Source organism: Enhydra lutris, unplaced genomic scaffold (assembly GCF_002288905.1).
Source record: "Enhydra lutris kenyoni isolate GAN:26980312 unplaced genomic scaffold, ASM228890v2 scaffoldscaffold1, whole genome shotgun sequence".
NCBI lineage: Eukaryota > Metazoa > Chordata > Mammalia > Carnivora > Mustelidae > Enhydra > Enhydra lutris.
In genome coordinates, this window is record NW_019154085.1 from 66,074,625 (window position 1) to 66,098,972 (window position 24,348).

The 24,348-nt window shown below is 41.3% G+C and overlaps 1 protein-coding gene across 1 annotated transcript in view; it reads right to left on the reverse strand.

Moving 5' to 3' along the window:
* The window catches only part of LOC111141989 (LDL receptor related protein 2), a 202,141-nt gene that overhangs the window by 35,681 nt on the left and 142,112 nt on the right, over positions 1 to 24,348 (reverse strand). The window contains exons 46-58 of the mRNA XM_022494900.1: positions 21,898 to 22,023; positions 20,466 to 20,585; positions 17,799 to 17,930; positions 16,210 to 16,411; positions 11,880 to 12,175; positions 10,306 to 10,822; positions 9,607 to 9,759; positions 8,904 to 9,074; positions 7,410 to 7,633; positions 4,600 to 4,777; positions 2,205 to 2,401; positions 1,258 to 1,503; positions 450 to 572 (exon numbers count right to left, since the gene is read on the reverse strand). Coding sequence (XP_022350608.1) covers positions 450 to 572; positions 1,258 to 1,503; positions 2,205 to 2,401; positions 4,600 to 4,777; positions 7,410 to 7,633; positions 8,904 to 9,074; positions 9,607 to 9,759; positions 10,306 to 10,822; positions 11,880 to 12,175; positions 16,210 to 16,411; positions 17,799 to 17,930; positions 20,466 to 20,585; positions 21,898 to 22,023 — 2,685 coding nt within the window. The remainder of the gene's footprint in view (positions 1 to 449; positions 573 to 1,257; positions 1,504 to 2,204; positions 2,402 to 4,599; positions 4,778 to 7,409; positions 7,634 to 8,903; positions 9,075 to 9,606; positions 9,760 to 10,305; positions 10,823 to 11,879; positions 12,176 to 16,209; positions 16,412 to 17,798; positions 17,931 to 20,465; positions 20,586 to 21,897; positions 22,024 to 24,348) is intronic.

A 24,348-nucleotide genomic window follows, 5' to 3' on the forward strand; every position in this document is an offset into this window, starting at 1 on the left:
AGAGAGACATTCGGAATATGAAAATCTCCAAATAAGAAATGTTCTGATTTTGAATTATTCTTTTTAGAGATAGGTATCAAATCTTTTCTCTACCCCCTTCCATCAATTTCAATAAATCTATAAAATTAGACAATTTAAACTTGTCAAGTGCAAATAATGATTCCACATTTAGGAGAAATTACGTAAGTTCCTAATATCTTAATAACGTCTTCCCCAATTCCAACATTCCTCGGGATGGGATTTCATTTAAGAGGATATAAATTAAACTCCCCAAAAGTCCGCTAAATGCTAAAAAAAAATGTAACGTGTTACTAGAAAGATCAATAGATGATGCTTTTTCAGAGGTAATCAGAGAAGCAAGGACATGGGAAAGGCACTCTCCTCACCCAGAGGGCACCTGACACTTCCGTGCTCTTACCCCTCCCCCACACCCCTGCAGCCCCTCCTACCACAGCCTTGCTCATCGCTGTTGTCCCTGCAGTCGTCGAAACCGTTACACACAGCCCACTGTGGGATGCAGCGGTAGTTGGTTCTGCAGCTGAATTCTGTATGGTTGTCACAGCGATGGCTCACTGAAAAGACAGGAAAAAGCAAAGTCGGAACTGAATGCTCAGTCCAAAAGACACCTTCCCATTGTCATATGAAGGACCTGGTGCTGAGGAGAAACAATTACCATGTTAACCAACTGGATTGATTCTGGCCACGTGTGTTGTTTTAGGCGTGATCTATTTACCCAGAGCAGAAAGCATCTTAAGTTTCCTCCCTGTCAAAGTATCATTCATTTGTGTTACAGGATTAACTACAGAGGGGAGAGGGGGTGGAGGAGGGGAAGGCCTGGGCTTGGAGCAAAAAAAGCACCACTCAACAGAAATGTGACCAACTACTTAAGGTGAGCCTCAGTTTCCTTACCTGGAAAATGGGAATTGGTAAATGCCCAGCCCTACTGTGCAGTGTTTCACTGAGGCTCAAATGAGAAAGTGATAGACATACACAAATGGAAGTTCTTGTGATGGTATTTTGGAGAGTTAAGATATCCAGAGTACAGAGAGGAGGAATGAGCCCCTTTTAGAACAAGGTCTGGTTCCACCTGCCAACCATACAGCTATACTTTGCTCTGTAGTGCCAGAATTAGCAGGGAGAGCCAAGACAGAGGGTGCCACAGGACTGAAGTAAGGGCTTCCCTGTCATCTCGCAATCCACACGGGTCCTCCTGCTTTCCCGTCCGTGCTCCCACATGTCCCTCCCGCAGGAACTCACAGCATTCGGGCATGGGCTCATCCGAGTAGTCGCCACAGTCATTGTCCACATCACACTTCCAGTCCTGAGGGATGCAGTGGCTATTAGCACACTTGAAGTAGCCCGGCTGGCAGATCCTACTGGCACAGTTGTAGACATCTTCGTCTGAGTTATCCCCGCAGTCGTTCTCCGAGTCACACCGCCAGGCTTCAGGGATGCACCGTTTGTTGGCACACTGCCATTCGTTGGACTGGCACTGGTGATGCTCTGCAGGGAGGGGCATTTGGTTGCGAGGTGTTAGGGACAGACACTCCTGATTTACATGGAGGGATCTTTGAGAGCTTCATCCTAACTTCTTTTTTAGAGGACTTCTGTCCTAACGCACTTATTATCAGCCAATACCACGACAAGATCAGTTATTCACTTGACTATTACTGTCTCCTAAATTCTTAAATATCTTTCTCTTGCATGCAGAATTAGGGGTTAAAGACAGGGCCACTGATGGCCTACTGAATTCTGATGGCCACCTTCTCCCATCCCTGTTTTCCTAATGGACAGTATTTCTCAAACTTTGTGTTTGCTGCTATTGTCAATGTGTTGTTTTCAGTTTGGAGGGTTTTTTCCCCTTTGCTTTTTAAAAATGGAAACACTAACAAATATCACATAAGCATCCTTAAAATGAGAGTAGGAAGCCCTCCTTTGGCCCTCAGTGTTCACTCTCGAGGAGGATTCCATGCACAGCACATGGCAGCAAACCACCAAAGACAACACACTGTCTACCTCAACTTCTGCCTTGCAGAGACCCTAGTCTATCTTAAAGAACCTTATAAAAATATAGGATGGGCTCTTGACTTTTTTCCTAGGACTCTGGACTGGTCTGGGGGTTAGGACATGCAGAAAATCCCCACAGAATCATGACTGTTCACAATCTACTACAGAAGTGGGCCAAAAATGGTAACTGAACACACCACAGAGAATCTGGTCCTCGTCCGAGCCATCAGGGCAATCTTGGTGAGCATTGCACAGGAAATGCGAGCTGGTGCAGTTGCCATCCTTGCACTGGAATTGTCCTAGCCGGCAGTAGCGCTGTGGGCAAAGCACCGGCTCGTCAGAGCCGTCCGAGCAGTCTCTCTGCCCGTCGCATTTCCACCAAATAGGAATACACCTGCACAGAGAAAATACAGCGCTTCTCTTAGCAAAGCACAGGGGGTAGAGGCTACCTGGAGAGAAGACATCAAAACTGAATTCCAGGTAATAACATGCATGAGTTCCTTTACTGTGGTGTATTTTCAGAGAAAACATTACTAGATGAGATGGACCAGGTTTGTTAAGACCCAAATTCATGCTGAGAAAATGCTCTGACCTAATGATTACATTCCTGCCACAGAACACAGTGGAGTGTGTATGTAGGGCTATGGTTCTGGTAGCAGGAACTGGTTGGGACTGTTGGCTGGGGTGACATAACAGACTAGTGGGTATTGGTTGGGAAGGCAGAAGGCACTTACATTTATTGACAGCCTGGGTCAAGATCGATAAATGCTAGATTCTTAATCTAAGATATTTTATTTAATCATCAAAACAATCTGCCATTTGATCTTAAATGCAATGGTTTGCATTAATGTCTCCTCCCTCTGACTCCGTACCTCCAGTCACCAATGGTCTATGGCCACAGTTAGGGAAATAATCTGTGACCATGTTTTATAACAGATACAAATAATCAAAAGTGGATGTAAATGTGTAATCCTGGATCCTCTGGCATAGTAACTAAGAAGCTAGGCCAGTGTATGAGTGTGAAAGACAGAAAAATTCTACCACTTATTTTTTTTCAGATTTTTATTTAAATTCTATTTAGTTAATGTATAGTGTACTCTAAGTTTCGGGAGTAGCATTTAGTGATTCATCACTTACACATAATACTCAATGCTCAGCACAAGTGTCCTCCTTAATCCCCATCATTCATTTAGCCCACCCCCACCGACCATCCCTCTAGAAACCCTCAGTTTGTTCTCTACAGTTAAGTCTTTTTAAAAATACAGTTAATTAACATACGGTGTATTATTAGTTTCAGAGGTAGAGTTCAGTGATTCATCAGTCTTATAAAACACCCAGTGCTCATTACATCACGTACCCTCCTTAATGTCCATCACCAAGTTACCCCATCTCCTAACCCTCTCCCCTCCAGGCAACCTTCCATTTGTTTCCTATGATTAAGAGTCTCTTATGGTTTGTCTCCCTCTCTGACTTCATCTTGTTTTTTCCCTTCCTTCCTCTATAATCCTCAGTTTTGTTTCTTGAAGGCTTTGCTTCCCTTTCTTTTTTCTCCCTTCCCCTATGTTCACCTGTTTTGTTTCTTAAATTCCATAGATGAGTGAGATCATATGGTATTTGTCTTTCTCTGACAGATTTATTTTGCTTAGCATAATACAGTCTAACTCTATCTACATCACTGCAAATGACAACATTTGATTCTTGTTGATGGCTGAGTAATACTCTCTCATATACATACCACATCTTTCTTTATCCATTCCTCAGTCTATAATTTAGCTGTTCTTGATGAGGCTGCTTTAACTTCACGGTGCATGTTCCTTCAAATCAGTATTTTTGTATCTTTTTGGTAAACACCTAGCAATGCAATTGCTGGGTCATAGGGTAGCTCTTAACTTTGTGAGAAGCCTCCATCCTGTTTTCCAGAGTGGCTGCACCAGCTCGTATTGCCACCAATGGTGTAGGAGGGTTCCCCTTCCTCCACATCCTCGCCAACACCTGTTATTTCCTGTATTGTTAATTTTAGCTATTCTGACAGGTGTGAAGTGGGATCTCATTATGTTTTGGTTTCAATTTCCCTGACAATGTGTGGTACTGGGCATCTTCTCATATGTCTATTGGCCATTTGGATGTATCCTTTGGGAAAAAATGTCTGTTCATGTCTTCTCCCCATTGCTTAACTGGATTATTTGTTTCTTGGGTGTTGAGTTTTATAAGTTTGGATATTTTGGATACTGACCCTTTATCGGAAATTCTACCACTCTTGAGGGCCATTTTTCAGTGTACACATATACAATCTTGGTCCTGACACCTAAGACAATTTATTAGAAATTAAAAAAAAAAAAAAACACATAGTTTCTAGCTCCCTCTCTACAGAGAAATACTTGCATACATTTTTTTTTTTTTTAAACAAACTGCTTCTATTCATGAAAGAAATTATCTGAGATTGGAGACTGAGAGTCTTGGTGCATTCCAAATGAACCACATTAACTATCCCAAATCTTAATTCATTAGGAAACTCCCATCCCCTGGACCCTCAAAGTTCTATGTGTGTCCATTCAAGGGGATGGAGAGGCAGTGGGCCGAGGGAAGCCTTACTTTTCACTGTTGGCACACAGGAACTGGGTGCTGGAGCACCTGGGCAGGCAGACATTGATGTCACCCAAACGAAGGGTTTGGAAGTCATCTGGACACTCACAGGTGAATCCATTTCCTCCTGCTCTGATGAGGCAGAGATGAGAACAGCCACCATTGTTGGTACCACAGGGATTGCTCACTAGTAGAAGGAAAATATACGTTAGTTCACTTAGAATATCGAACACACGTGAATTGATTGCCCACCTCATCAAACTAGTCATCGCTCAGTAAGAAAAATCATACCCAAGTTTCATGCTTTTTTGCAAAATTCATAAATGGGACAGATAGCAGAAGTGTAAGCAATGCTGTGCTTTGAGAAAATGGATCTATGTGCGACCAGAAGTGAGGCATACCCACTGGTGTTCTGGGCTAGAAAAGATGTGTTTCTCAACGTCTTTGGAGAGTGGATGGGAAACTTAGCTTACATTCATGTGCCTAGACCTAATAGTTTTAATTTCTAGCAGATGCTATATTCTCTCATTCTAAGAATATGGGCAACAGAAGTATGGCCAAGAATGAGATGGACAGGTAAACTGTGTGGCATCTTTACTAATTTTCTGGGTCACCACTTGTAGATGGAAATTAATTTGAACTTTTTTATAGACGGATATAGATAGATACACATATATGTGTGTATATATATTTTTTAATTAAGTAAACACTACACCCAACGTGGGGCTCAAACTCATGACCCCAGATCAAGAATCACATGCTCTACCAACTGAACCAGCCACGTGCTCCTAATTTGAATTTTCACTAAAATAGTATCAAGAACATTAACTTCCGGCGGGGGTGGGGGGAGGACCCTGAGTATCTTTTATTTTGCCAATTCTCATTTTTTCTTACTTCCAAGTTTATCCCGTTTTTAACAAAACACCACAACAAAGGAGGCCAACAAAATCCATTCTATCTCCAAAGTAAATTCCAAACTTTTGCTAGATTATCTATAAATCATGAAATGGCTTTAACTACATGATGAGGAATATAAGTTCACAAGAAAAAAAATATGAGACACTGTGTTGCTCTTAACATTATTACCTTCCAGAAGACAAGCATAACATATGTTTAACACACAAAATTTAATACTCAAATAGAAATTTACTAAATTATGTGTTCTGTAATTACTGTCATTTTCTTTTAAACATTTCTTTTAAATCAATCATTTTAATGGATTGATCTTGGTATTAGGGAATGACTATTGATCTCTTGTTATAATTTATTGCAGTTACATAGGAAATGTCCTTATTTTTCAAGGGTGTTATCTTAAATATTTAGGAGTGGAATGTCATGGTATTTTTTAAAAAGATTTTATTTATTTCAGGGCGCCTGGGTGGCTCAGTTGTTAAGTGTCTGCCTTCAGCTCAGGTCATGATCCCAGGGTGCTGGGATGGAGCCCCCCATCGGGCTCCCTGCTCAGCAGGGAGTCTACTTCTCCCTCCCACTCTCCCTCTGTGCACTCTCTCTCTCTCTCACAAATTGATCAATAAAATCTTAAAAAAAGAAAGAACATAGTACAGGAGTGTCTGCTGGCCATATTTGCCACCACTTAAAAATATATGCTGTGAGTGAAGTCAACTAGGAGGTGGAACCAAGGGATCGATTAATGCCTAATCGAGTTATTTGAACACTGCCCGAATCAAACTATTCCCTTGACTTTCTGGTTATGAAATCCTTGTGCTTTGAGTCCATTTACAAGCAGATCTAAACAGGCAGATCTCATTCGTAGCAATAGGAATCAGACCAGTGGTTGCCAGGAGCAGTGAGAAGTTGTGGACAGGGAAGATGTACAATGCAAGCTCGTCAAAAATCACTTGACATGTATGTGTGGATCGAATTCTGGACTCTTACTTTCTCCAAATAATCTTAAGTCTATTCTTACTCCAGTACCATGCTTTGATTACCCACCCCCCTTCAGGAACCCTCAGTGTGTTTCCTAGCGTTCAGCATCTCTTATGGTTTGTCTCTCTCTCTCTGATTTCATCTTATTTTTTCCAACCCTTCCCCTTTGTTCATCTGTATCTCAAATTCCACATGAGTGAAATCACATGATATTTGTCTTTCTCTGATTTATTTTGCTTAGCATAATACCCTGTGGTTCTATCTACATCTTTGCAAATGGCAAAGTTTCTTTCTTTTTGATGGCTGAGTAACATTCCGTTGTGTATATATACATCTTTATCCATTCATCTGTCAATGAACATCTGGGCTTTTTCCGTAGTTCGGCTATGGTGGACATTGCTTCTATAAACATGGGGGTTCAGGTGCCACTTTGAATCACTGTTTGTGTCCTTTGGATAAATACCTAGTAATGCAATTGCTGGGTCATAGCGTAGTTCTATTTTTAAGTTTCTGAGGAACCTCCATCGTGTTTTTCACATGGCTATACCAGTTTGCATTCCCACCAACAGTGTAAGAGGGTTCCCCTTTCTCCACACCCTCGCCAACACTTGTTGTTTCTACAGGTTTTATTTTAGCCATTCTGACTGGTTTGGCCCACTTTAAAATACTTCAGTCACTTCATCTCAGAAAATAGGGAAACAAAACAAGTGTTAATTCTTATCAAAAATGAAAACCCAGATTGATCTTTAAGAGTAAAACAGGTATTAAGGGGGGAAAAAAGTTATAAGCAGGTTTTCCCATATGTTTCGTAGAAAACATTACCACGTTAACATCATTCTCTTTATAAATCATGATGTTTACTCTTAAAGAAATAAGAATGGCATGCGGAGCACCTAAAGCAACTGGGCCAAACTTCTGAACCACACACTCACCAACTGGCTGCCTGTATGGATGATATACGTGGATGTCAAATGGTTTATGTGTTGTGTTCACCAGCACAACCCTATCTGATCCATCATATTTGTTTCCCTTTTCAACTGTCCTTGTATTCCAATCCGTCCAATAAATAGTGTCTTCAAAAATGGTAATAGCAAAGGGGTGAGGCAGCATTCTGTCGTATACCGTGTGCCGATGACGGCCCTCCAAATCAGAGTACCTGGGGTAGAAGGAAGAGTCTCTCAGTCAAGCTAATCTTTCTTCCAATGACATTAAGGACAGATGCACTGACAAATCAATAAAATTCTACCTTCTCAGGGTACCTACAGCCCAGATCCTCCCCCAAACTCCTAAACTCTAATTAAAACAAAAGCTAAGCTTAAAACATATTTTGGACTAAACGAAAGATGCAAAAATTGAAAAAGCCATGCTCAAAGAATAGCAATAGCCACAGTTGTTCAACAATCTCTAATTCCTAACCACAGCTGCTTTCCTGGAGATACGGCTGGTTCAGCTCTTAGAGGCTTATAACCTCTCCCATTAATGTTCTCCATTCAACATCCCTGGGACACCATTTTTGTTTCCTAAGTCACTGGAAGAAATTAGAGGAGGGCAATACAAAGCTGGAATTTTGCCTTTTCATGAATATTTCTGAGGAGAAGCTGTTCTTAGGAAATACCTAGATTCTTGGTGTCACAGGCGAGGAATATGCCAACTCAGAGTAGAGGCCTGCAGGCTTAACTCTGCTTACCGTGGCAGCACATTTATTATTAATCATGCCCTAGGCTCTATTGCTGAATACTTTTCCAGACAATTAAAATTCCAGAGGAGGTTTTCTGATTTAAAGGTATCACAGAGCATCCACGGCCAGATTTCCAGTCCTTCCAATTCCAATATCCCACTCATTCTATGAGTCTATGTCAAAATACTGATATTTTAATATTTTACAATTTTAGACTAGACCCTAAAACCCAAAAAGGAAGTGGAGAGCTAGCAGCTAAGAAATTTGATGTTAGCCATAAAATATTAAAAATACTGTCCAAAATATGACAATTTATGGGAACTTATAGAAGCCAGAGGAAAACTTTAAGACCTTCATGTTCATGTTACAGGACAATTATATCTCAATTTTAGAAATGAACAGTTTAAAAAGGGGACAAGGGAATTAAGATGAGTTGAGGACTAAGCTGTCTACAATAGGAGAGAGATTACTACCTCTATTCTCTACAGGAAAATAATAAAAAAGAAGTAAAAGCACCAGGACAAAAACCTGATGAATCTTGCTTCAACGTTCATACTCTTTCTACTATCCTATAACCACAGAGCTCAGCAAATTTCCTAAAGGCAGTTTTAGTTAAAAAGGACTTCAGAGTGACTTCTAACACACAGACCAGTTAGAATCTACCTGGGAATAACACATTAGCAATACAAGTCCTAGTATTTGGAATAAGTAGTTGCTTGGTTCACTTTATCCTGTTCTATTTACGTACTCAATGTAACCCAGGTGGGCATCTGCCCAGTAGAGTAGATCATTGGTGTAATCAATGGTGATGCCATTGGGCCACTCTATCTTGGTAGAGATAATCACAGACTTATTCGTTCCATCCATGCCTACTCTCCCAATGTATGCTCGGTTAGCCCAGTCTGCCCAGTAGACATGCCTATTGGAGGAAACACAAAGGGTCAGTCCCTGAAGTTAAAAAAATCAGTAGCCAAAAGACATAGCTCTTCTCCAATCAGAGAAATAGAATTTATATTCTACAGACTCTCTCAGAAAGGAAAAAAAATGAAAAAAATGACAGAAAATAATCTAAAAGGGGATGATGTATAGAAAATGCTCAAGAATGAACATGATTAACTGGACATTTCAGTGGATTTGACATGTAGAGTCCAGTAAAGGTGGGTTGTTCTTGTTTTTTTGTTTTTAACTACAATTTCTCTGCATGCAGCCAAAATAGTTGACCTGAAAAGTGAAATGGTGTGTCATGGCAAAGAAAACAGAAGAGCTGATGAATATCATTTGAGGATGCCATGCTTCTACCCATTACAACTAAACCATTTACCAGTTAGGAAAAGCAGAAGACAAATCCCAGCAAGATACTGGCCTTGAGATAACTATGTGAACAGCCTTTTTGGTGACAGAGGCAGAATATGGGCATGAGAGAAGAGCCCAGGATTACAGGGAGACAATACCCATATCGCGGGTGAAGGGTAATTCCTCTGGGATGATCAAAGCAGAAGGTATTGTTGTCATCCACACAGTGCTCAGCCAACTTGCGGCGGTATCGACCATCAAGGTCAGAGACAGACAGGCAATTCAGGTAGGCATCCACCCAGTAGAGCTTTCTGAAATGGAAAGCCAGGAGTTACCATGACAGATGTTTTGCTGGGGAAACAGTATATAGTTAGCCACTGAATTTCCTATCCAAGCTACAGTGGAATCCCAAAGACAACTGTTAGAAGGCACTTCCCCCAAGAAAACAATGGGGGGAAACAGGAAATTGAGGTCCCTGCAAAGAGGCAACAGAAGATTCAAGAGTGAGCTCCAATTCCCACTTTAAAGGGGTTGTCACATAGGGAATTCTGGGGCCACACCTCACACAAGGATTCTGGCTTTACTTTCTTAATGCAGCATAAGCATCCTTCCCAGGCAATGTAAGGGCTTAGAGGAGCAGGGACGGGGAAGGGAGAGGAATTAAGTGTTGTGAACCACAGTTTAAATGGTAGAGCCAAGGAAACAGACTTGTCTAAGTGAATTACTGAGACTGCACGAAGGAACTCTGAATTATGGCCACAAGCTTAGATTCGATTCTCTATTAAGATAAAAACATGGTTATAATATTCTTTTAAAAACCATTTCAACTTTTGGAGAGCTCCTCAGTGTTTTCTTACCTGGCCACCCAGTCTACAGCCAGACTTTCTGCAGCTGGTAGTCTGTGATTTATGACTGTCTCCCGGTTTGTCTTATTCAGAAACATTCTCTCAATGACTTTATTCTCTGTATCAATCCAATACAATCTCTTTTCTACTCGGTCAAAATCGAGGGCCACAGCATTGCCCAGTCCTTGCAAAATGAGGGAGTAAAAATGGCCATCTGTAGTGAGATTTCTCAAATAGTAACGGTTGCTAAAAATGAGATAGGGCTCGATGTTACTGTTCTGCCGACAGCTCTTTCCGTCTGGTTCTCGGATGTAGCCTGGGGCACACTTACATATGTAGGAGCCCATTACATTCTCACACATCTGACTACAGACAAAGGGCGTCTCCTTGCATTCATCAATATCATCACAACTCTGTTTGTCAGACAGAAGCTTGTAACCAGGACGACAAGAACAATAGAAACTGGTGAGGGTGTCCGTGCAGTTTTGGTCACAGCCACTGAGCCAAGGGTCACTGCACTCGTTAACGCCTGTAAGTAAAAGACAGGTATTAGAGATGCTAAAATGTCCACAATATACCCATCAGAGTGGTCCAAAGTCAAGCTTCCCACTGGACAGCCTATTTCTTAATGAAACATGCTAAAAGAGGACAGACAATAAGGGTTTTCTAAAGGCCAGAGTTACTCAAAATTCCCTATTTCTCAACTTCCTCCCCAACTTAATCCTTCACCAGTGGTTTTAACAACTAATATAATGAACAAACTTATGTCTGACTTCTAATCCTATACCTGCCAATCTCCTTGTAACCAGTAATTAAAAAGTAACATGGCAGGAGAGAGAAGAAAGTAGAGCTAAAGAAAAGAGCCTGGCCAGTGGTGTGCTGGTAAAACAGATCTCGGGGGTGGGGAGATGCTCTAATTTGTAGCATCTTCCATTTTGGCCGTGTGACTCTTAATACCATGGCCAATTTCAGGTTACCAGGGTGACCTCACTGGACACGGAGCTGGGAAGAGATGCATACATTTGGCTCTCACAAGACAGGATGAGCCACACAGTCCACTGGGTGTCCTTCTGGCTGGTCCTGTGACACATGGCCAAGCTCACCCAGAAACTATCGACACAGGGAAGAGAGTATGTTCCTAGTAATTATATTTTATAAATGCCCAACTGGTTTACCCATGAAGGTTGGAGTTAGAGGGAGTTTTAAAACTCTCCCATCACCTGAAGATGAAAATGAACAGGGGAAGGAATCCTAGCAGAGGGAACGCTCAGACAAGTCGTTTCAAGGGTTCAAAGTGTTTGTCCTGCTTAACAATGGTGTTAGCTACTAATGGTATGAATCTGCTCATCTTCTATTTTCTGTAATGACTGCCTAACTGATGAGTTAGCCTAAAAATATTTGTGTACTAACCTCATATACTAAGAAATGCTTGCCTTTTGATAGAAAGAAGAAAGACAAGCAATAGTAATTTTCTGGTTAACAGTCTACTTAGAGGACAACTGGAAAGTCCTGGTGAGTCACAAAGTGTTGAGAAACCACATTCAGTCCCCCGGTTTTCCTTTTCCCAAATCCTCTGTTATACTCACCACATCCTTTCTCATCACTGTTGTCCAAACAGTCATCTAGGTGGTTGCAGATTTTCACCATATCGATGCAGTTCCCATTGTCACACTTGAACTGATGAGGGGGGCACGTGGTCTCTGGGGTGTGGCACAGGTGCTCCAGCTCGTCAGACCCATCTCCACAGTCGTTTTCCCCATCACACTTATACTGCTCATAAATGCACAGCCCGTTCTGACAGGTGAACTGGTTCTTGTTGCAGGTGGGGTAGGAGCAGTCCCTCTCGTCGCTGTAGTCCCCACAGTCATTGCGCCAGTCACACCTGTGTGATGAGACCAGTACCACTCCTGAAGAGGCTGACAAGTCCCAACTATCACACGCTCAGGGCTTTGCTTCCTCCTCTGTCTACCTGAATGTCAGGCCGACCATTTTAGTCACAAGGTCACCCATGTCCTTAGTTCCCCCTCTCCTGGAATCGCTATCCACCCCACCAATCTCCAGCTCTAGAATAATCTAATATTTAGCATTCCATACAATCTCCCCAGGTGCTGGTGGCTACCATTAGAAATGGCGATCTAGAGATATTAAAAATAACTGCATTCATTTTTAAGCAGTCGACAAATTAAACAAACTCATAGTTCTGGTGTTCATCAGATCTGTTCATGAGACAATGAGGTGACTTATGGGCACAGGCAAATTCCTAGGCAGCCCACACCCAAATGAACATGTATTATACATGGTAAGATCATTATGTGTCCTGCAAGAACATGTATGTATCTTCCGATCAGAGTAACGTTTGCATTGTCCTGTTCCTTCCATCTTTAATCGTAATACCCTGCCACCCACCATGAGCCGTGAGTAGTCATGGTGCTGGGAAAAAGGGAGAACCAGTAGAACAGCATGGCTGTGGGCAAAGGAACAAGGCACTTCCTAGTCCTATTTGGGGACCTAATATTCCCAGGCATCACAAGGACAGTAAGGTTCCCTGAAGTTATGTAAGCCAGACTGCTATTTCTTTTCTACATTATTCCAAAATCCCTGGCAAGTTATGATTACTGAAGGGGTTCCTGCTGACCGTAATAAAACATAAGCATAAAGGAATCATGGAATTCACTAGTAAGGAATTAAGTATAAAGGCACCTTGGATAGGGACTGGCAAAGCTCATGCTTGACAATTCATAAAAGGATTTACCATGGAGGGCATAGGGGCTAGAGGCTCAGCATTAGAAGATGTCAAGGTACCAAAGCTGAATGTGGTCAGTTTTATAACTGATCTATGGTCAGGTCACTAACGAGCAATACCATCCATAAACCTAGGGCACTGGCTAAGTGACTTATAACAAAATGTGTGCGTGTAATAGTAAAGAAAGTTGTGATCAGAGGAAGCTGGTGCAGCCCCATTTGTTCTCCCAGGAGCTGCTTAACTCATTTCCAAATGATCTGAAACACAAACGCTTTCTTTCCTCTAGCTTAGATCCAACTCAAAAGGAAGGAAAAAAAAAAAAAAGTCAGTTCGAAAAGCAAATCAAAGGTTTTTGGACATAACTGAACATTACTATTCCAGCAAACGGCTCACAACTCAGTCTTATGCAGATTCCTCGGCAGCATCAGTAATGAGCTCGGAAGAAAAGAGTCAATAGGAAAAATGATGCCCTTTACCATCTCTCAAATGGGGGGAAACACATTGTGCCAAGCAAGCAGAAGTGCACATTAACAGGTCTCTTATTAGTGGCTACTGGTACCCCAAGCAAACAGAATCTGGAGTTATTTTAGAGCCTGTAGCTCAGGTTTACAGAGAAGCAGTATTTTTTCTGTTCTGCCATGGCCCTTGGCTAAAGCAGTTCTGAAAGCTCAGCCAAAACAGAACAAAAAACCAGGATGAGAGAAAGGGGAAGGAAGGTGGGAGGGAGTGTGGGAAAGAGGAAACAAGTAACAAAGAAAAGAAAAGAAAGAATCAGTGAAGGTTTGGTAGGACAGCTACAAGATCACACTGATCATGGAAATGTGAAGAAAGAGCTCAGAAAGGAAGTAGACATAATCTAGAATCTGATAAAAATTAAGAACTGATAGAAATCTCTTCTGTTGGGGCGCCTGGGTGGCTCAGTGGGTTGAAGCCTCTGCCTTCAGCTCGGGTCATGATCCCAGGGTCCTGGGATCAAGCCCCGCATCGGGCTCTCTGCTCAGTGGGGAGCCTGCTTCCCTTCCTCTCTCTCTGCCTGCCTCTCTGCCTACTTGTATTCTGTCAAATGAATAAAATGTTTAAAAAAAAAAAAAAAAAAAGAAATCTCTTCTGTAGACTATAAGGCTAGGTTTCCAGAATATATCTCAGACTGATGGTACTGAATATTTACTGAATTCAGAACAAATCACAGTAGAGCATGCTAGAACTCTTGAGCAAGGAGGGAGAAAATACAGGTAAGGATTTATTCACTTTCCCTTCTGAAAAAATTGATCTACAGAACACATCCCCATCAGTTAAATACAGACAAAGCAGAGTGAAATACAATTTCACTACAAAATCTGTCTCCTGAGTGACTTCGGGGTGCTAATACTACCACCAACAGCAGTGTCTTCTTCGGCTTCCTCACTACCATTTTTGGTCCTAATGCCAAGTCCCTGTGCCTTCTGCAGCATTCACAGATCATGACATACCCTTCTCTGGCTTCCTCAGGAGTACCACCAAGAACACACAGCTCTGCACCAACCAGATTCCAGCCCTCAGGACCTGTGGAGAGGCTGCCTGGCCCTCAGTCAAGGGTCTGAGAAGCTCAGCTGCTCTGAGTTCGAGCCTGCTTCCTATAGCTTTTCCATGTCCTTCTTAGCAGGCGCGATAAGCCGACAGTTCTTCTTGCTCTCAGTATACATGTGTGTCCTTTCACAGTCCTTGGCATGTGCTCTTCTCAGCTCCAGTTCTATGTGTCCAAGTGCCTCATACACATTTTCACCTCAGCAAATCCCACCATATCAAACTCCCTGTCTACCTGGAGCAAACTCCCTCCTGGGCTCCCCTCCTTTTGTTAGTGTTCTTACTATGCCCCTAATCCATCAGGATTGAAGGAAACATATCATTTTTCTTCTCAGTTTCCCTACATACCCCAAAATTTGCAAAGTGGGGACAGTGAGAAGGTGGGCCACCCCCAAAAAAAAAAAAAAAAGGATAAACCTTTGGAATGGCCCATTTGGAGAAAACAATAAGAAATCAAGCAACAGAATATTACAGGAGGGGTCCCCAAAACTGGTAGGCTGTGCACAAGGATCTATCTGACCCGCAGTGTTCTTAGAATTTTACATTTTGCTTCCAGCATTTAAAATCAGGGAATTTAGGGGCACCTGGGTGGTTCAGTTGGTTAAGTACCCGCGACTCTCGATTTCAGCTCAGGTCATGATCTCCGGGTTGTGAGATTGAGTCCTGCATCAGGCTCTGTGCGGAGCATGGAGCCTGCTTAAGATTCTCTCTCTCCCTCTCCCTCTGCCCTTTCCTCTTCCCCTCCTCCACCCCCCTCAAAAAAATTAAAAATAAATAAAATCAGAGCATTTAATATGAAAATCCAGATTTCCACTTCTCTCAAAATAGAACAGCATGGGGAGTCTTGGTGGCTCAGTGGGTTAAAGCCTCGGCCTTCGGCTCAGGTCATAATCCCAGGGTCCTGGGATCGAGCCCTGCATCAGGCTCTCTGCTCAGCAGGAAGCCTGCTTCCCTCCCTCTCTCTCTGTCAATCTGCCTACTTGTGATCTCTGTCAAACAAACAAATAAAAATCTTAAAAAAAAAAAAAAACAGCACTCCTGTGCACAGCAGAACAGCATTCTTATCTCTTAGCTAGAACATGCACTCTCAGCTCACCTCACCTGCTTCTCCCCAATGTCTCAGTGGCTCTAAGCCTAAGTGCCAAGCTCTGTTCATGCTCATGCCTCTACTGTTCTTTTTCTTACAGCAAAGAGAAGTACCCTTGCCTCTACTCCAAGTGGAAAACCAAGATTTCACCTGCTTTAAGAAAGAGTTTTCTTATATCAAGCCTACCTCATTTATTTCCTTGGCCCTCGTGCCAAGGTTACATTGCGCCTTTCATGAGCCATAAACCTTTTTACCGTCATGGGTTCCCTCCTCCAGGAGCATATTAAAAATTGTATTTAATGATCCCATTAGGATAAAGGCAGATATATTAATCTTAGATATTAGAATACTCTCTTTGATCTAAACTTTCTTTTTTTTCTTTTGATTTTAAAAGGAATCCAAACATTTTCATGGGCCACTAAAAGTACCATATCTTAGGCATTGTGGCCACCATGCCTAATGGATGTTAGCCCTGCCCCTCTGTATATTTGAGGTTACTGGAAAATCTGAAGCCCCAATTCACCTGTATGAGTGTGGAACACACAATCCATTACTACAGGTGAAATCACTGCCAGAGCAAGATCTCCTGGTGCAATTCTGTTGCTCATCATAGCCATCCGTACAATCCGCATCACCATCACAGACCCAAGACTGGGGAATGCACTTCCTGGATGGAGGCACATTATTTGCACAGAGAAACTCAGAACTTGAGCAGTTGTGGCTGTCTGAAACCAAAGCACACAAGAAACAGAAACCACATGAAAGCTCATTCCAGTAGTCAAATTCATTCTGAACCATTGCCCTTGCTTTACGTTACTTACTAGTGAGAGGGATGAAAGGAGAGTAGAGTACAACAGGTGGACAAGTCACATCGCTTTCATGTAGCAGAGTATAATAAAAAAAATACCTTCAAAATTCCATTTTAATTGCTCTAGACCTTGGATTTTTTTTTTCAGAAGAAATAAACATAATAAAACACCTCATTTAATTTACCGTAAAATTAATGTAAAATAATACTTTTCCCTTAGAGCTTCAGAAACCTACTCCCATTTTGTTATTTGTGTACCAAAAATGCCTCATACTTGGTAAAAAATATTTGGTTTATAAAGTGTACTCACAAAAACATAGTATGAGATAGGTATTTTTATGCCAGTTCTACAGATAAAAATTGGAGCTCAAACTAGATGACTCCAAGTCAGAGAACTTTCTAAAGACCTATTGCTTTAAACATAGGGGTTTTTTCTCCAAATTTAGGCTTTTTCAACTATATTACAGCTACCACCCAAGTAGAATAAGCATATATAGGAACAGAATATATCCCCAAGACTTGTCAGAAATCCTGACACAGTTAGGAAAGAGAAGAGATGCTAACGCATAATCATTAATGCCTGCAGAATAAAAGAACTGGCATTTTATCCACTCTCACTGTGAATGAATAGGAGAAAAAGAAGGGATGTCTTGGTGAGGGGACGTGGGAGAAGTACATGCTATGGTCTATGTTTGTGCAGCTGCCAACTGCCCATTTCGATGGATGGAGTACAAGTGGAGCTATAGACAGCCACCAAAGTCAATGAGATATGGGGTTGCAATGAAATGCAAACATCAGGGAGCCATTGTTTTTATTGCTCATCATGAAAAGATACTCTTCTAAGACATCTTAGTTAAATGGAACATGGTGTTCCATGGTCTGTTCCACAAATTACACAAAAGAAATAACCCTCCCACTACCCACTCCTCAAAATAATAGCAACAAGGTAATAGATGAAACTTGAGGCACAGTTAATTGCTACATTGTTTAAGGCTGCTAGTAAGATTGGCCAATTCAGTTCTCTTTATCTGCTCCAGAAGTGTAGGACATTATTCCCTTTAGCTAAATGCAAGAGAAAGACAATAAACATTAAAATCATTTTCTATCATTTTAAGGCATTTAAGTAGATGCTCTCAAACAATTTCGGAGTGGAAAAATAAAGGTAACAATTTATCAGCATGCACTCAATTAAAGAGGAATCTACCAGACAGTCATACTCTCCAAAGACACAAAAACCAATCTCCTGGTTTTTAACTCCCAGAGTTAGAAGGTAACTCCGCAGAGGAACAAATGGTTTCTCTTACCACAATGGTGCCTTTCATCCTCGTCACTCATGTCCCCGCAGTCATTATCCCCATCACAGATCCATTCACTTCGAATGCACCTCCCACTGTCGCACTTGAACTCATTACTTAAGCATGTTGCTTCAAGGTACTCTGAGAAAAGATTAAAAAACAGTCTCTGGGAAAAAAAAAAGTGGTTTGCAGTCTAAAAAATCTTAGAAGAAGCCTGCTATCACATGGGCTGTCTAAAAAACCCAAGGAGAGCATTACCTAGCTATGTACAGCTCTGCTGGGTCCTCTAAGGAGACCGGTACCAGTGACCAATGGGCTGAGACTGAAGCAGTTGACTGATGGTGCAAAACCCTCACTATTTTTTGTTACTAGGATGTGATTTGCTATTTCCTTACAGGTATGATAGAGAATTAACAGTCTTTTCCCAAGAGGATATAAACTACTATTTCATACATTTCATTTTTAAGTCTACTTTTCATCCCAGAACATTTTATTTGATGTAGAGTATCCCCCCAGCATGCCTGATCTCCATTTTCCTGTTCTCTTTTTTTGCTTTTCTCCATAGGACTTAACCACCTTTCACCATGCTATATAATTTACTTATCTGTTTTGCTGCCCGTGTCCCCTCACCAGAATATAAGCTCAACATGGGCCCCAAAGTACTTAGAACATAAGCACTCAATAAATATTTGTTGACTTTAACTGATAAGACACCCTATGTTTTAAATTAGTCATCACTGACTCAAATTCTTTCATCATAAACCCACATGTCCTTATCAACTATTTGCCATATGCCCATATACCCAGGGTCCCCTCAAAATTAACCTAAGGCAAAAGAAAATTAGCTGCTAAGAAAGGAGTGTACATCACCATAGCTTTTTAAAGAGACAAAGCCGCTCTGACACAAAAACACCACTTTTAGAAATCTAGCCCAGAAGAATCTTCTCACATATGCACAAAGAGGTTTCTAAAAGGATGTTCAAATAAATAAATAAATAAATAGGTGTTCACCCCAGCATTATTTTTCATAGTGAAAAAAATGAAAACAATCTAAACATCCATCACTTAGGGAAAGGAAAAGACACTTGGGCCACCCACACTTCAGATCAACATTCAGCAGTGCCAAGGAATGAGTAGATCTGTGTTCACTAACATGCTGACAAGATGTAGTTAAGCTGAAAGGGGCAAAGCTGCAGAAAAATATGCATAGTAAGGTCTCTATTTGTGTTTTTAAAATTATATACGAGGATATACAGCAAAAGGTAAGGAGAATTCACACTCACCCTTTGCAGTGATTATCTCTGGGGAGTGAGGTTAGAGAAGGCTGAGAAAATGGAAATTTTGTTTTGTATACACCTTCTGACTTGTAATACTCTTGCTTATTATGAGAATGTATTCATAAATATGACAGGCAGTTGGTACCACTTACTGACTCTGGTTCCCATGGAGAAGTTTAGAAAGTATACTTACTCTTCATATTTTTGAACCCATCATTCATATGTCTAAACCATTCTCTAACACTCTTCTACTCACAGTTATGTATTTCTATTAAGATCCTCAAAACTCTACATGTTCTTTGCTTTCCACAAAACTTTCAGCGTTGGGGAAAAAGAACTTGGCAAAGAGCTTCAAATACCACTCTCCTGAGAGAGAACAGGGACAGAAAATAATCTGAATTCATCAATAAAACTATAAAAACGGTACTAAGAGAACACCCCTCAAATAAAAAGTTTTATATATGATGCTTGTATTGCAGATGATTGGATTATAACAGCGGGGGAATAAAAACCATTCAAGTGGTTAAAATTGAGGCAATGAACTCAAATATAACCACTTGATGGAATACTATACTGCCATTAAAAACAAGTATGAAGACTGTGTAACAAAGATCAGCAAACTTTCTCTTCACCAGATAGCAAATATTTTAGGCTTATAGGACATATGTTCTCTGTCACACCTACCTGATACTGCCACGGTAGCACATAGCAGCCATAGACAGTATGTCGCTGCCTTCTAATAAAACTTTATACAGCCAGGCAGCTGGCCATGGCCGTAGTCTGCAGAATGATTTATTAACAGATAAAAAAAAGCAATGACCATTACATTTTTAAAAATGTGCATGGATATAGGTTAGAACTTGTAAAGGTTAACAGCAGCCTCCAAATGCAAATAGGTAGAAGTGCCTCCAGGAATACAACTAGAGGGTCTCTAGAACTTCTTGGGAAACTCAGATGGCCATGGGACCTTACCTCATAAGCTGGCACACAGACCAGGAGGAGGATGTGTGCCATAATATGCCCCTTCCCTTTGGATATGATCATTCTAGTCTCTTTTGGATCCTTCCACAGCCTTGTGGGCTACAACTGAACCAAATTCAGAAATCCCAATTCATAGACAATTAAAATTAATTGAGTTCTACAAGCCAGGCACAGTATTAGGTGCATCACCAACATAATTTCATTTCATGGACATCAGTCAGCAGCCTCTATATGCTGATCCCTCCTCACACTAACAGGCTTTTAATGACTCTCTGCTGAGTGGTTTCACCCTCTTAGCTGAAAGCAGGAGCAGAGAGCACAAACAGTAGGCAGCTCTGGTCCTAGACTGTATTTGGAAGCAGTGGAAGAGTGTCTCTCACTGCATCGTAACACTTGGCATGCTTGCTTGCTCTCTTACCGCAAGTGGCAGGTTCATCAGAGCCATCAGGACAATCCCCTTCCTCGTCACAGTACCAGTGTCTCGGGATGCAACGTCCAGATGTGCAGGCAAACTCGTCACTGCTGCACGTGTGAGAAGCTGAGGACGGAGGTAAACCCAGGAGTAAAATACAAGCTTGTTCCCGTCAATCTTAACCATCTGCCCACAGCTCTGAACTAGGTAACTGGTGCCAGGGAAGGAAGGCTGAGACCTGGAAAAGGGTTTTATATAAGCTTTGTATGGGGAGGAAGGGATGGGGCTGCTGGGAGAGAAGGCCGACAGTACTGTTTCAGTTTTCTAGAATTTCTCTTTCTAGATTCTAGAGACCCAACAATAAATTGTATTTGTTAGAAATATCTAAGAAATATCTCTTTGATACATGAAACCACAAGTTATGGATAAGAAGATTTGGCTCTATGTTGTCTGCAGTAACCTAAAATTAGACTAATTCTATGAAAATAATATGAAAAGCAAAAACAACATATAACCATATCTGAGCTCAGCACACATGGTTCTAAAAAGACAGTTGTGCTCTTTCTTATGGGATCTTTATTTGAGTAAAAATGACTCTACCTATGTTTGAACATTGATTAATTCACGTAACCTTAGGTAACCCTGGTCAGATGTATTTTCTAAATTGTTATGTGGGTAGTATAAACTAGAATCAAGTCTTCTAATTCTTCTGGTCTGCAAGGCCCCTTCCTTTGGCCCAAGATATCGGATGATTTGCCAGGGGTAAAACTGATCAGGAAGCAGAGGCCTCTGAAAGGTCAGCGCTGTCTCTAATCTGTATGTCCCATTCTGATGGCTACATCCTGAATTCTGCTTCTTCCTGCAGCTGTTATTACAACTGATGCCTGTTCTTGGCCTATACCTTCCTCTGGTGATAATTACTAAATTCTTTAATTATGTACCTATTACACTAATAGACTCAAAGTTACTGAGCTTAAGAAAGACCTCCTGATTTGATCTATAAATACAGGAAAGTGCTTGACTAAACCAAACTACTAAATATGAAATAAAGTTTTCTGAAATTTAAGCATATTAAAAAGATACAAAAATTCTTGCAGTTACTAAATAGTAACTATAATCAAATTAAGAGCAAATGTAAGGGCTTGACAAGCACATTCTGCCTGGAGTTCCTGAAGACAAAAGGCCCTTGACTCTGGGAGAAATGGCTCTGCAATTATAAAAAGTCAGGGACCACAGCAAGTCTCTGAAGAAATATTTGGATTGGGGGATCCATCCAGAGAACAGAAATAGGGGCTGCTTACGCTCTTCTAATCACATCCTAAAGTAACTGCCTACTGCATCTACCGATTCAGTCAACTTGAGCTGACAAGTAGCCCAAAGACCTTTAGCTCCAGATACGCATCCCTGAACCACAGAAGGAACAGCCTGGCTCTCTTACCACAGAAAACAGGGCTTTCATCACTCATGTCTCCACAGTCATTGTCTTCATCACACAAGTAAAAATGAGGAATGCAAATGTTTGTCGTCTGACATTTTACATAGCCGGGCTGGCAGGTACGATCAGCTTCGAAAAGATAAGCAGAGAAACATTTGGAACAGATCCACCACATACACAGAACATTAAAAATGTCCACACTAACAGAGCTACTAGACTCAAAACACCAGAAGGGAAGCATGTTTAAAGCTCTCACAAAGGCATCATCCACGACATTCATTTCCTACCATCGCTTCTAAAGTAAAAAGAGGTATTTCCAGCTGATTGGGGGGGGGGGGGAGTATGCTTACTTTGTAGTTTAAGTCATCCATTTTAATTATTTAATAGCACCAACAAGAGTCTCAACACTTAGTTAAATAAACTATGGTGTATCCACACAATGGAGTAATACATAGGTATAAAAAGGAATGAAGATCTCTAAACACTGGTAAGGAATGATGGCATGATCTCCAGCATATGTTGTTAACAGAAAGAAAGCAAGAGTCAAAAACAACAGGCTATCTTTTGTGTGAAAAAAAACAGTATGTGTGTGTGTGTAACGAGAGAGAGAGAGTTGCTTATGTTAAAAAACAATAATGAACCTCCAGGCTTCCAAGATGTTGAAAGGAAAGAAGGCTGTGGGGAAGAAGGTGGTCCCAGCCCCTTCTATTCTAAAGAAGCAGGAAGCCAAGAAGGTGGTCAGTCTCCTGTCTGAGAAAAGGCCCAAGATTTCTTGCATCAGACAGGACATGTAGCCCCAAAGGGACCTCACTAACTTTGTCAAATGGCCTGGCTACACCTGGCCACAGTAGCAAAGGGCTATTCTCAGTGAAAATCTAGAAGCACCTCCCACAATTAATCACCTCATGAGGGCTTTGGACAGACAGAGAGTTTCTCTACCACTTAAGTTGGCCCATAATTACAGACCAGGAACAAAGCAAGAGAAGCAGCAGAGACCATTGGCCCAGGTTGAGAGACAGCTGCTGGCAAAGGGAATGTCCCCACTCAGCAGCTGCCTGTCCTTCGAGTTGGGGTTAATACTGTCACCACCCTTGGTATAAAACAAGAAGGCTCAGCTGGTAGTGACTGCACGTGCTGTGAATCCCACTGAGCTGGCTGTCTTCGCCTGCCCTGTATTATAGGATGGGAGCTCCCTTCTGTATTATCAAGGGGAAGGCCAGGCTGGGCGTCTGTTGCATAGAAGACCTGCATCACTGTCACTTTCACGCCGGTTAACGCAGAAGACGAAGGAGCTCTGGCTAAGCTAGTGGAAGCTATCAGGACCAACAGCAATGACAGGTATGATGACATCCATGGTCAATGGGGAAGCAATGACCTGGGTCCAAACTCCATTGCAAAGCTGGAAAAGGCAAAGGTTAAATAAAGGACTCGATGCTGTTGAAGTTTCTGTACATAAAAAGTAATAAAAAAGCTCTCTTTCAGCTAGTGTCAAAAAAAAATAATGAAAAAATTTTGTCACACCTATGGATAGATTGAGAATAGATCAGAGTGAGTGGAATGGAGAAAACTGGAGAAAATGGAAAAAAAAAAAGGAGGGAAGACTGCTGTGAATATACCTCATCATATAATTTTGACCACAGAACCATGTGTATTATTTTGTATAAATGAAAACAATGAAATAAAAATGGGAAAAGGAAAGCAATTCCCAAAATTTGGAAATAGTAACAGAAGCAAGTACTACATCAAGTTAATAGCACAACAATTAAAAAAAAAAAAGATGGAGGCGTAATACTCCATAGTGTATATGGACCACATCTTCCTTATCCATTTGTCCGTTGAAGGGCATCTTGGTTCTTTCCACAATTTGGCGACTGTGGCCATTGCTGCTATAAACATTGGGGTAGCAACATGGACAGGACTGGAAGAGATTATGCTGAGTGAAATAAGTCAAGCAGAGAGAGTCAATTATCATATGGTTTCACTTATTTGTGGAGCGTAACAAATAGCATGGAGGACAAGGGGAGTTAGAGAGGAGAAGGGAGTTGGGGGAAATTGGAAGGGGAGGTGAACCATGAGAGACTATGGACTCTGAAAAACAATCTGAGGAGTTTGAAGGGGAGGGGGGTGGGAGGTTGGGGGAACCAGGTGGTGGGTATCAGAGAGGGCACGGATTACGTGGAGCACTGCGTGTGGTGCAAAAACAATGAATACTGTTATGCTGAAAAGAAAGAAAGAAAGAAAGAAAGAAAGAAAGAAAGAAAGAAAGAAAAGAAAAGAAAGAAAGAAAGAAAGAAAAAGAATTCAAGTGACTTTAAAACCAGTACTACATAGCAGGACATAATCTAAGAACAAGAGGGACTTAGATTATGTTCTTAAATTATCACTAGTAGATTTATTGGTAGTAGTATTACTTGTGTGGTTATTTTGAAACTATAGGCATTTTGAAATTATGGT